The sequence below is a fragment of the Diceros bicornis genome, chromosome 21, assembly GCF_020826845.1.
Source record: "Diceros bicornis minor isolate mBicDic1 chromosome 21, mDicBic1.mat.cur, whole genome shotgun sequence".
NCBI lineage: Eukaryota > Metazoa > Chordata > Mammalia > Perissodactyla > Rhinocerotidae > Diceros > Diceros bicornis.
The window spans coordinates 26,773,104-26,787,445 of NC_080760.1; the positions used below are offsets into that span (position 1 = coordinate 26,773,104).

The window sequence follows — 14,342 nt, forward strand, 5'->3', positions numbered from 1 at the left end:
CACATTTTATCCATTCATCAGTTGATGGACATTTGGGTTGTTTTCACTTTTTTGGCTATTATGAATAATGTAGCTATGAACATGCATGTGCAATCATAATTTAATTTTACAGTAATCCAAGGTATGCCTTAATTAGCCCCCAGAATTAATTTTATGAGTATAAAAAGGTTTGCACATGATTAATTTTTTAAAATTTAGTTGTTGCTAATACAAAATTTAAGTTCATCGTAGAGTAATGTATTGACTTGTTTTCATATTCATTTTACTTTCAGGTTACAATTGGTAGCTACCCCTGTGTTGTAGAAGAAAGTAGTAACAATTCCATTTTGTGTCATATTGACCCTCAAAACTCAATGGATGTTGGCATCAGGGAAATTGTCACATTAACTGTCCACAACCTGGGCACTGCTATCAACACACTGTCCAGTGAATTTGATAGGCGATTTGTACTTTTGCCAAACATCGACATGGTGTTGCCAAATGCAGGATCAACTACAGGAATGACCAAAGTGACCATAAAAGGCTCTGGATTCTCAGTTCTTTCTGCAGGTGTTGAAGTCCTTATGGGTCATTTTCCATGTAAAATTCTATCGGTAAATTATACAACCATCGAATGTGAAACATCTCCTGCTCCTCAACAGCTTGTGAAAGTAGACCTTCTGATACATGGAGTGCCTGCCCAGTGTCAGGGGAACTGCAGCTTTTCTTATTTAGAAAGCATCACTGCCTTTATAACGAGAATCTTCCCAAACTCTATCAAAGAATCTGTAAAAGTTCTTATTGAAGGAGAAGGCTTTGGCACTATCTTGGAGGACATTGCTGTCTTCATTGGAAACCAACAGTTCAAAGCAATAGATGTTAATGAAAATAACATCACTGTTCTGGTGACTCCTCTCCCCGCTGGACTTCATTCTCTTAGTGTTGTGGTGGGAACTAAAGGCTTGGCTCTGGGAAACCTTACGGTCAGCAGTCCCGCAGTAGCATCTGTCACACCAACTTCTGGAAGCATTGGTGGTGGAACCACTTTGGTGATCACAGGAAATGGCTTCTATCCAGGCAGTACCACAGTCAGTGTTGGGGATAACCCTTGTCAAATTATTTCTGTCAACTCCAGTGAAGTTTACTGCCGCACCCCGGCTGGGACAGCTGGAAGGGTCAGTGTGAAGATCTTTGTCAATGCAGTCGCTTACCCACCTCTGTCATTTACATATGCCTTGGAGGATACTCCATGTCTCAGAGGGATTGTCCCAAGTGCAGGTACTGCAATACCTGCCTTTTTATTGTCTTGATATCATATTTTCAGTAATATTTATTAGCATAGAATTGGAGTAATATTTATAAATGATTATTAAGATGTGTTTTTAGACAATCTCACATAACCCAGTTAATACATGGGATTCGAGTTCTGTGTAGTCTCTATTTTGTGATATTTTGCACATTCTTGGAATAAAATTTTTAGTCAAATTCCAACTTCTATTTCAGAACAAATTCTCATTAACTTGATGTAAATTTCAAAATGAGAAAGAAATAGATGAATATGGACCAATTGATTATTCAATTGATAATTAATTTGTGTCATTCATGTTGATATGGCACAAGAAACACCTGTTAAAATTCACGAGTAGTTGATCTTAACTAACATTGAGAATTTTTCACAACACCTTGTTTCCGTGAAACTACAATTGATTATTAACTTATTAACACAACAGAATTCTTTTTAAGGAGGTAATTGGCCCATTCAGATGGAGAAAATATTATAAAATAAGATTTAGTTAATTATTTTGCGTGACTTATTTTTCTTTTTTTTTTTTTAATTTTTTGTTTATTGCAGTAACATTGGTTTATAACATTGTAAAAATTTCAGGTGTACATCATTGTACTTCTATTTCTGCATGGACTACATCATGTTCACCACCAAAATACTAATTACAACCCATCACCACACACATGTGCCGAATTATCCCTTTCACCCTCCTCCCTCCCCCCTTCCCCTCTGGTAACCACCAATCCACTCTCTGTCCCTATGTGTTTGTTTATTGTTGTTATTATCTACTACTTAATGAAGGAAATCATACGGTATTTGACCTTCTGCCTCTGACTTATTTCACCTTGCATTATACCCTCAATGTCCATCCATGTTGGCATGACTTATTTTTCTAAGCTAAGAATAGATTGAGATGTCTTTTTTTTTTTTTTAATAATTTATTTATTTATTTTTCCCCCAAAGCCCCAGGAGATAGTTGTATGTCACAGTTGCATATCCTTCTAGTTGCTGTATGTGGGACGCGGCCTCAGCATGGCTGGAGAAGCGGTGTGTGGGTGCACACCCGGGATCCGAACCCAGGCCGCCAGTAGCGGAGCGCGTGCACTTAACCGCTAAGCCACAGGGCCGGCCCAGATTCAGATGTCTTGCTGATCCTTTGTCATTATGCTATGCTGTCTCTGATCATCTTCAAGTTGTTGGAATGCTTCTCTGTGTAATGAATTCTAGAGAGGCAGCTGTAGTGTAATGGTTGAGAACATGGCCTTGATGCCTGGGTTCAAATCTTGATTCTTCTACTTTGAAGTGATGAAACTTCGGACAAGTTTTTTAAATATTAGTTTCCTTATACAGGCAGGTACCTACCTCGTAAGGTTAAGGAAGTTCATTCATATAATGTAGCTTAGAATGGTACCTTTAATAAAGAACTCATTAAATGTTAGCCTTTAAAAAAAGTCTTTTTCAGTTTATATTACCAGAAAATGTATGAGGTTTGTGTAAGATAGATTCTCTGCCTTCAAGAAGTTTGCTATTTTCTGATACATCAAGTTTTCTCATTTAGAAAATTTTTAAAAAGCAAACATTAACAACAGCAATGACATACTTTATCCCCATGTATTTGTAATCATTGCAAATGATGAACTAGATATTGGCATATGTTCCTTATTTCCATGAACCATTTCTATCCCATATCTTTCTTTGAATGTCTCTTTCAAAACAATGTATTTGAAGATAAAAGGCTTGTAGACAAGCAAGAAATGAAGTGTTATTTACCGAAGAGACAAGGCAATAGATCACACTTAGAACAACACTTCCATTTGAAAGATGAAAATGTCAGACAAAATTCAAAATTTAAGACCCAAAAAATATTTTTTAGCTTGTTACCTTAAAACTATTCCTAATGTGAAAGATCTCATTAATATCTATGGTCTTTAAAATGACGATGTGTATTTCAGTGATCTTTACTATGGTCAATTATATGGTTATTTTTACTGTTACTACTTGAATTAAAATCAAAGTACTACTTGGAACAAGTTATGTAACAAGTTATGTTGATTAATTTATATTCACTTAATATTTAGGTATGTATATATTCATTTGGATGACCTATGAAAAATTCCATGTGTTTAATGCCCTCAATGCATTTCTGTCAAAAGGAGGAAGGAAGGGAACAGAAGGATTGAAATACTTTGTTCTATGTACATTTATTCAAGGCATTGACATCAACATTCATCTATAAGTCTTTAAATTAATTCCTTATTTCTGTAATTACTATGTTATACTTAATTATTTATTTATCATAAGTTGTTTATCAAGTCATATATACTGAAAATACATGAATTAAGAAAGATAGGGGCCGGCCCCATGGCTTAGCAGTTAAGTGCGCATGCTCCACTACTGGTGGCCCGGGTTTGGATCCCGGGCGTGCACCGACACACCGCTTCTCTGGCCATGCTGAGGCCACATCCCACATACAGCAACTAGAAGGATGTGCAACTATGACATACGACTATTTACTGGGGCTTTGGGGAAAAAAGAAAAAAAAGGAGGAGGATTGGCAATAGATGTTAGCTCAGAGCTGGTCTTCCTCAGCAAAAAAAAATAATAAATAAATAAATAAAAATTAAAAAAAATACAAGAAACTGAAAAAAAAAAAAAAGAAAAAGAAAGTTCATCCTCAAAAGAATTGCTAATATCAGGAAAGTACTAAAAATAAAAAATAGTAAGCCCTATCCCAAAAATATACTCCAATTCAGCAGGCCCTGCTCAGACTTCATACTCTTAACTCTAGATCTTCTCTCTTCTCTTCGCCTCTCTTCTCTACTAGGCTGAATTAGTAACTTACAACTCAGTAGAATGGACAGAACGGCTGGAAAATAACGAACATTAAGATAAATAACTTATAGTTAATATACCACAGACTGCAATGTATATTATAGCCAAAATGTATATGACATGGTGTGTATTGTTAATATTTATATTAGTTTTAAAATACTGGATATTATTTGTTTATGGAAGTAAATAGGTACTGTATACCTTTAAATGCTTGTGTAAGTATTAGAATTTAGATATATTTATAATGTGTGCTTTTTTTTTTTTAAGGTCCACCAGGAACTGAAATTCAGATTACTGGATCTAATTTTGGTATTGATATCTTGGAAATTTCGGTGATGATAAATAACATTCAGTGTAATACAACCATGATCAATGACAGTGCATTGCAGTGCGTTGTCGGAGAACACGCTGGTGGCACTTTTCCTGTTATGATGCATCATAAGACAAAAGGCTCTGCTCTGTCCACAGTTGTTTTTGAGTACCCACTTACTATTCAAAATATTCATCCAAGCCAAGGTAGTCATGAATGTGCAAGAACCTACAAATATTTTATATTTTTCAGTAAACACTTACCCTATTTAGAAAAAAAAAATGTTCTTCAAACACTGCTAAAATTTGTAGTTTCCATAGCACATTAAAAATATTTTTGTTTATACATCAAATAAATAAGGATGCAAGGGTATCAATTAATCATTTTAAAACATTAGTTTAATGCCTGTATTTCTCTTAGTGCTATATAATTTATTTAAAATTTAGCCTGACTTAAAATGGGCAGGTTATATGTGGAAATTTTTTTTTTTTAAATCATGTTTAGACGTCACTGACTTGTTATTATGTCTACATAAATAAGTATTGTTTTCTATTTGAAAATCATTTTAGTGGTTAAAAACCTTAAGAAAGTATAAGCAAGGTACTCTTCATTAAAATAGTAATTTTACATTTATGTTTCAACTGCTCTGAGATGCTTTGTGACATCTCTTTAAGTAAAATTTTAGTTCCTAGAAGTAGTTTAAATAAATGACCAGATGTGACATTTACTCAGTGACGATTTTAAAACACTACAATCAAACAAGATTCTGTTGCATTAATATAATATGATGTAATATAATGTAATCTATGTATAATTTCAGTTCTAAGAATCTTTTCATTTAATGTAATTTACTTCAATTTCAGATTTTAAAATAAAGTTAAATATATACACAGAGGAAGCTTTCTTTTAACTGGCGTTGTTTTTCCCTTTTATATGTCTTCACTAGGGAGCTTCGGTGGTGGTCAGACCGTGACTGTGACAGGCACTGGGTTTAATCCACAAAATTCAATTATATTAGTGTGTGGCTCAGAATGTGCAGTCGACAGGCTTAAATCTGATAGCACAACATTATTTTGTAAAATTCCACCTAATAATGGTAAGTTGTCAGAAGAAAGAATGGCAGTCTTTGTGAAATGGTTAATTTTATAAAGATCAGGGTCTGAATTTCTTTTTTGAAGTTTTTATGTTCTTTGCGGTAATTGAATCACCTTTATGACTGCTCTAATTTTAAGCATTTTCTTCAGAACTTTGTTTTCTAGGTTTATCTGTCTCTCAAGATTCATAGCATTTGGGTTAGATTGAACTGTTTCTAAGAAATTGCAGTTTTCAGTTAATCACGAAAACTGCAGCCTCTCTCTTTATTGAGCGTGCAAAATGGAGAACACGGTTATAGTTCCTATTGGAATATTAGATTTCCCTTAAAGATGGGATAGTGTAAGTTATAAGCGTGAACTCTGATAGTTCATTGCTCAGATTCAAACCCAAGCTGTGTCTTTGGGCAAGTTATTCAATTGCTCTGTGCCTCAGTTTCCCCATTGATAAAGTGAGAATGATCACATTAGCCTACTTTATAAGATTACTGTGAGGTTTAATAAGTTAATGTATGTAAAGTGGGTGGAGTGATATCTGAAACATGATTTGTGATTTGCTATCATTACTCTTATTTATTTTTATTTAATAATTGAGAGCTGGGCTCTGAAGAGCCCCTGAATCTCAGTTTTGCCACTTACTTACTGTGTCACCTTAGCTAAGTAACAACTCCTTTCTGCTTCAGTTTCTCCATCTATTAAATGGAGATAGTATTAATGCTAATTCAGTGGATTATTGTGAAGTTTAAATATCTGGTATTTTAAGGTCACAACAAATTTTAATTATCTAAAAAATTTACGAAGAACCAAAGGGAATATTCTAGATGAATAAAGGATATAGTTTATGTGCAAACTTTTTTTAAAAACGTTAACAAAATTTGATGAAGCTTTTTAAAAACATTTTTGCTCTTTCTGACTTCTTAGACATGAATATTGAAGAAAATGTATATGACTGGGCTTATTTATCATTTCAACATCAGAGTTTGTATCCTGATTTTTTAAAAGATGCAGCAATGCTGTCGAGATTTGTCAAGGTTTTTAGGTTGTCTTAGCACTAGCTCCGCTTCTTCTTTTTACGTTTTTGTATTGGGTTTCTGTCGTTTTTCTGTCTCTTACCTTGCTTTCAGCTGTCACTCCTGCTGTTGTCAGCGTGCCTGTCATCAGCACTTCTTCCTTCCTTCCCGGTCTAATTTGCAGTGTTGGATCCTCTAGGACTGGAAAACTAAACAGGGAAGTTTGTAGAATTGTCCAAGGGAGAGTCTAAGGGTTTTTCCCTGTGGATAGTGTGCATGAACTTTGTGATGTTTTTGGCTATAGCTAGAGATATTTATTACCTCACATACAGCCTGTGTATGTTGGAAAGTGATTTTGGGAAAAGGAAGATGTTATTGAAAATGTTTGGGAATTTTGGAAATGAATAAAGGCCTCATGGCAGAACTGTACTCAGTTTGATCCTCTTCTCCTAGGCACGGGACCTGAGCAAGCCTGTGAAGTGAGTGTGGTCAATGGGAAGGATTTGTCACAGTCCATGGCTCCTTTTACATACATGGTGCCACTGACTCCGCTCATCAGTGAAATATCTCCCAAGAGAGGCAGTACAGCAGGGGGCACCAGACTTACAGTCATGGGATCAGGCTTCAGGTACTGTCTTCGTACACATGTACATCGGTGCCTATTTCCAGACTCAAGCCACTACGCCTGCTTTCTCGTAAGCCAGGACAGTGCTTAAATACAGTCATGTAATGTGTACCCATCTGCTCAAAAGTCATAATACTATGACTTTTGTCATAGTATTGAAGCACATAATAGTACTAATAGCTAACATTTATTGAGTACTTAATCTGTGTCAGTCACCTTCCTACCCTGCAGAAACTTCCTGCCTTACCTTACTAGATATTTTTATCTCATTTTATGGTTAGGAGACTGAGATTAGAGAGGTTAAATAACTTGCCCTAAATTCTAGTAAATAGCTTCACAAGTATAAATCACCGTCTCGTTATGCTTCCCCAGCATCTCATCTCCAGCCATGAGCTGCTTCATCGGGTCAGTGCAACATGTCTTCATGCATCAGGTCCATTTCGTTGTAACTGGCCAGATTCCTTTTTCCTTAATATATTCATTATTTGGCTCAAATTTGTGGACGACACTGTCATCATTCTTCAAGTGGATAAGGCTGACTTCAAAACCCCAGATCATTTAAATCATAGAAGGCAATTTTAACTCCTCAGGTACTCATAACTACTGTGGACTTGCATTTTTACGTGGAGATTAAGTTCTAAAGCCTGTGAATGTGGTGAAAATGGCACGTAGGCAAAATGATCCCTGAAAGTCTCTTATAAGGTGCCTGTTTGGAGACCAACATATAATCTCTCAATAAATTGAACCCAGGCTATCTGTCTCCAACACTAAATACCTGCTAGTTTGTACGCTTTTATTTCCTGGCCTCTTAATCTCTTTGTTTACTTTTTTCTCAAACAAGTATTTTGAAGTCTTACTACTGAAAAAAAATGTCAGTCTGCATTTTGAGGGACTATAGGATAAGATCATAATTTTTGCAATGCCACATATCAGTAATAGAGTCTGACAGTGTGATCTAGAAATTTGAGAGAAACATCAGTGTTTTGTTCTCCCCCTTTCTTCTTTACAGTGAAAATATGCAGGATGTTCTCGTCACCATAGCTGAAGCCAAATGTGATGTCGAATATTCCAACAAGACATGTATCGTCTGCATGACAAACACCCACACTCCTTCAGGGTGGGCTCCAGTGCGTGTCAACATCAGAAGCATTGGCATGGCCAAACTGGTAATGGTGCTGTTGGGTATAGTAATCTCAGCAACAGAAAAACTAGTATTAGGGGAGGTGAAATAATTGGTAATGGACTTTTTACTTTGTTAATATCTCCAAAAAATAACTGAGATGTGACTATAATATATTTAAAGTAGCTCATGTTTTTGTTGCTTATTACTAACATTTTATGATATCAGATTTTTAAGTGTTCTTCATTATGGGTAATTGGTAATGGGTTTTTCACTTTATTATTATTGTGAAAGAAACCAACAGGCAGCTATAACATATTTAAAGTAGGTTATACTTTATTATTAATGAAAATGTTAACTGTTTTAGATTTCTTCTTTTTTGAGAAATTGAATGAAGAATTCTGATAAAACCTCTAAATTTAAGTCTCTCATGTTCTGTTACAGGATAATGCTGACTTCCTATATGTTGATGCTTGGTCCTCCAACTTCTCCTGGGAAGGAGGATCTCCCCCAGAGGAGGGGTCACTAGTTGTTATTACCAAAGGACAGACAATTTTGCTGGATCAAAATACCCCCATTCTGAAAATGTTGCTCATTCAGGGTAAATTTCTGAAAATCTGCTTGTTAGACTCTGCCTATGGAATATGTCTTTGAGGTTAATTTAATCAAAATTCATGATTATGAACATCCATAGTGGTATCATGTTTTTAATGCAGAGTATAGTACTGAGTTCTTTAAACTGAGTATTACAATCCATTTGTGGTAGGAAATTATTTAGTGTGTTGCAGCCAGAATCTTTTAATGAAATTGAATAGAAAATATCAAAGTGTATTGCGTTCGTATGGGGAAGCATCTTTTAAAGTTAAACGTTGTGCGTGCCTATGCCCTTGCAATGGACTACAACAGGAAAAGCTGTTTCCCGCTTAGAAAGACACTGGTATAGGGAGTTACAGGAGTTATAGAATCATAGAGATTTGTTAAATTCTATACTGAACGACTCCCCTGACTCCCCTTGGAGGCCAGCTTGTGATTCTCACCTTGGCCTGTGGACCTGCATTCAGTTGTTACCTGGAGTTCTCTCTGCTTCTTGATATTCTGTTTTTACTACAGAAAACTAAATAACCAGAACTGTTACAATTAGATGAAAAGAGACAATCATTGGCAAGAGTAAGGTGCTTTGGGCTTCAGTGTATAAACTTTACCATAACAGTTTTAGCTGCTCAAAGACCTCTGCATTTTGTTTTGGTTTTAACTTCTGGAATAATAGCAACGTTTCAGTTATTTGAAGTTATTAACTATTGAACCTTTGGACGAGTAAAGTTTTACTGTCCACAGCTTTACATCAGTCTTATAAAAGTGTCTTGGTACATTCTTTAATAATGCTAATCAGGATATAGCTGTTGCTAGTGCAGATTCGTGGATAAAAGTTCAGAGCTGATGTTGGCATTATAATGATTTCTATAAAAAGTGCTTTTCTTTAATTTTAGTTAATTTTTATTTTGAGGCCCTGTGTTTGTAGAACTATAATTCATGGAGCTGCACTAGTTAATAGCATTTAAAATAACAAATGGCTGAGGGAAAATGATCTGCCCAGGGATTTGATTTTTATCAGCTCTTGAGTCTTGTCTGAAATTTTTATACTTTATGTTGCCAAAGAGCAGAAGTGAGGTGACATGCATAGTGAATGCAGATAGGAATGAGAAATTAAATTTTAATGTATAATTTAATAAATAGCTTTTAGTAATAACTTTCCTTATGATATATTTCAAAATTGTGTGGTTCATAGGTGGAACTCTGATATTTGATGAAGCTGACATTGAACTCCAGGCAGAAAATATTCTAATCACAGACGGAGGCATTCTTCAGGTAAACGAGAGAACCTGACGTATGTTCATTGCTAATCTCTCTCTATTTCTTTTTAAAATAGTATACGTAAAATGGAAGTTAATTATGCCAAACTCTCACAAGTTTATCTTTGTGTAGGTCTCTGTTATTAGTATAAAATCCTTTTTCTGGGGAAAAGTTTCCCAGAGTATTCTTGTGCTTTTAATGGGAAGATAATAGCATATTATCATAGAGCAGAATTTAAAATAGAGCAGATAAAAAATTTCTGAGATGTAGCTAAAGTCAATCAGGATGCTTTCCAAAGGTCTGGCATAGTGTATTTGGCTGACTAGAAAATTTAAGGGTTATCTTTTGGAAGAAAGATACTGACAACTGAATATTCGATTCTCGAAAGAGAGGGGAGAAGAGGAAAGAACTTTTGAGTGATTAGAATTGTGAATCTTGAGTTTTAACTTTCTGAACAATGCTGGTGAAATCCCTTGCAGATTGGGACGGAAGAATCCCCATTTCAGCACAAGGCGGTCATTACCTTGCACGGGCATCTGCGATCTCCTGAGCTCCCAGTATATGGCGCTAAAACACTGGCCGTGCGAGAGGGAATCCTGGATCTGCATGGTACGGAGGCCAAAAGGGCTCAGGAAACTGGTCTAGGAGAGACTAGCCAGGAAGCCAGAGACAATCCTTCTGATAACTCGCTAAACGAAAACTTGCGAAGCTTCTCCTGTCTTTGATATTCCTTCTTGACTCCTCTTTATCTCTTCCCTCCCCTTATCCAGGCCAGGTGAGCCTCTACATACCATCAAGACTCACAACCAAGGTTACTCTTGGGGAAGCCGTATTGGGTCTTCTCTACACCCTTCCTCTTACCCCTGTCTAGGTACCCCCGTAACACCTTTTGTCTAATTTAGAACTTACCACAGTTCATACTGATTGTCTACTTTGTTCATTAATCTGTATGAAAAGACATGAAGTCTGAAAGCAGAGGATTGTAATTCTCATATTTGTACTCAGAAACGGGCTCTTTTTAAAATATAACTATAAATTTATAGTCATAGTTTCCTATAACTATATTCTGGAAAATTATCAGCAAATAAAAATGATTTTGATCACGTTTGAAATATCAGGCTAACTTATTTAAAGGAAGCATAGTGTGAATCCTTTTTATATTGAAGGCTTCTCTATTGCAATAATCGGTGTCTTTTATAAATTTAGAATTTGTAGACATGACACCCAGTTATGATCACAACTGTCCTGCATTGTGCTAAGTATAGATACTAATGTGATTTTCAGAAATTTACACATTTCGTTTGTCTCTATATTATCAATTTAAGCAATTCCTGTCAACAATGACAAAGATAATAGGCCTTTGCCCATTTTATCAATAGTATCACAGCACATTTATGTTGAGTTCCTGTAAAGAAAATTGTCATAAACAGAATATATCTTTGCAGAAGGATGTTTTTTCAAATTTATAGACCCATACGTGTTATTACAAACCTGATTGTTACTTTTATAAAGCAAGCATTCTACATATTTCTTTTTCAAGAAATGTATGAAATGCTAAGGTAAAATGAACCCTCCCCAAATTGATTCAATCCAGGAAAAGATTAAAATGCATAAAGCTTTCAATATCTGAGAAAACACATCTGAAGAAATACTTGGTTTGTGTGTTGGCTCCAGGTCTGCCTGTTCCCGTGGTCTGGACTCGTCTGGCTCATACTGCAAAGGCAGGGGAAAGGACTTTGATTTTACAAGAAGCAGTAACGTGGAAACCAGGAGATACGATTGTAGTTGCAAGCACAGGACACAGGTATGGTGTCTTCTGGGCCTGAGAATTTTGGTTTAGAACAGAGATTTTAACTATGTAAAAGAGGGATGATTCTGAATGTCAACAACTATTTGATTTAAATTTGCAACCTCCAATAAAGATACATGAGTAGCCAAATATGTATTTGCCAAATGTTAACATTGGGTTGATCACTAATATGTTGTTTTCGTTGACTGACTTCACAATAAGAAAAAGTATAAATTTGAACCTATAAAAAAATATATACTAATAAAATATTGTAGCTGTTTTTCACGGTTAGGTTCTCATGTCATATTTCGTTTGAAAAAAGCATTCTGCTATTAAAAGTCTCTTGAAAACCTCTGCCTTAGAGCTTTAGCTCAATACATTAATGCATGCAAAAATGTAAATGAGTTTCTTTGTTTGGGGTCATCAAAGAACAGGGTTGAAAGCAGCTAGTGAACTCTTTCTTATCTTACAGTCTTGGCAGTGGTTCCCATGGAGCAAAATTGTTAGTAATGATTGAATAAAAGGGAAGAAATCATTATAGAATGAGTGATGATTAGCATGACCTTTTGTGCATCTGACATTTTATAGTTGAAACTGTTTATGACCCTTAATTTCTGTTTAATTATATATTTTAGCAAATAAGAAATGTACGGAACAAAACTGATAGAGCTACACAAAGAATATCAGTGGAGAGAGGGAGCAAGAGGAACTTTATTTTTGCTTTGTTTTTTAAGTTATGGGTAATAGCAAAATTGGGTATGGTTATGCTTATTAGAGAACAAATAGTAGCTTATGACAAGAAACCGCTAAATTATGTTAAGGTCGTGACTCAATTTAGAGTTAAAATTCAAGATGGCATTTTGGGTTTGCCATTTTTCAAGTTAAAAATAGACTTGCAGATGTTAGGAAGAGTTTAAATATATACTTAGCTTTATAAATGCACATTTTTTTTTCTGCCCTTGGAAGAAATTTTAATTACATAATGGCAAAATTAAAAAGCAGCAAAATGACAGGGCTTACTAAGAGAATAGCATGTCCTCATTTATAGCTTTCTGTATGACATAAAAGAGTAAATTTAGAATTTAGCTTAGGAATATTTAGTTTTAGGAAACAAGAATTAAGTAGTTTCCCACCAAATCTAACTCATTGTTCACTATTTCATTCGTGAATCCTATTTGAGAGTTTGTAGAGCTAGTGATTAAGAATACGACTTCGAAATGTCAGTCTGCCTCGGTCCAATGCCAGCAATACCACTTACTAGGCCTGTGGCCATATTATTTCACCTCTCTGTGCTTCAGTAAAATTGAAATGTTGTTAGTATCTATCTCAGAATTATTGTAAGAGTTAAATGAGTTAATATGTGTAAAGTACTTAGAGCTGAACTTGGCTCAAAGTAAGTGCTGTGTAAGTGTTAGATATATTTCAAAGGAATGAAAATGTATTTAGATGCACATAACATATAAAAATGCATTTTAGAACTTTCTTTTCTCAAGAAATCTCTGTTTCATCTGAATCCAAGAGAACTCTGGAGAGGCCAGTTAAGTGATGCCCCCTTATCTGGAGCATCCTTAATCTCCACCTCCCCTGCCCCCTCCCCACACAGTTCCTTCCCTGGGTCTTTTGGCATTATGAGTTTCTTCATCCACTCACCATCTTGAAAAACAACTTGAGTCTCCTGTCTTTTCTAGCTACTTTCTTTTTGTCTACTTTAAAAAAAAAAAAAAATTAAACTACTTAATATTATGCCCATTTCTTCCTTTCTACACATTTTTTTTCTTTAAACCCTTACAGTCTAATTTTGATCTTCACAGAAACTTTCCCAGTGACCTCCTGACTGTCAGCATTCTTCATTTCCAGCACATCACCAAGTTCTTCGGGATCTGCCCTTGAAATGCCTCTTGCATCAGCTTTCCTCGCTCTCCGTTTAATTTAGACTCTCAGTCCCTCACACCTGGAATGTTACATCATCTTCCTATTTGGGCTTCCTTCCTCTACTTTCTTCCCCTCATGAATTCATTCTGCATTAATTTGTGCAATCAATCAGAAACCGTTCCTGAGTAGTGACAGGTACTGTACTAAGTGCTCCACATACAGAACGACTCAGTGGGCACCTTACCTAGAGGAGCAGACAGGTGGTGGAAAGGACAGAGAAGTAGATAGGATAGTAGGCGCAGATGTGATAGGCCCGCGGTATGGACTATGAGCACTAAAAGGGCGTTAGGCAGGGTGCACTGGGAATCCAGAAGAAGGGTGGGGAAAGTTGAGAGAGGTGACTTTTTACCTATTTCACATGTGACATTGTCATTTGAACTTGTATTTAAAGGAGGAATGAGAATTGCTAAGGGAGAGAAGAGTCTAAAGGGAGTGTCAGGAAGACACAGAAGTAACTCCCCTAAGCTTACCTCTGTTAACAGCACCAATCACTCTTTAGTGGATAATACACAATCAGG

At 35.7% G+C, this 14,342-nt stretch overlaps 1 protein-coding gene across 1 annotated transcript in view; it reads left to right on the top strand.

Moving 5' to 3' along the window:
* Positions 1-14,342, top strand: part of PKHD1L1 (PKHD1 like 1) — a 166,194-nt gene that overhangs the window by 68,131 nt on the left and 83,721 nt on the right. The window contains 9 exon segments of the mRNA XM_058564477.1: positions 273-1,257; positions 4,364-4,612; positions 5,353-5,502; positions 6,961-7,135; positions 8,142-8,298; positions 8,697-8,853; positions 10,039-10,118; positions 10,583-10,712; positions 11,778-11,907. Coding sequence (XP_058420460.1) covers positions 273-1,257; positions 4,364-4,612; positions 5,353-5,502; positions 6,961-7,135; positions 8,142-8,298; positions 8,697-8,853; positions 10,039-10,118; positions 10,583-10,712; positions 11,778-11,907 — 2,213 coding nt within the window.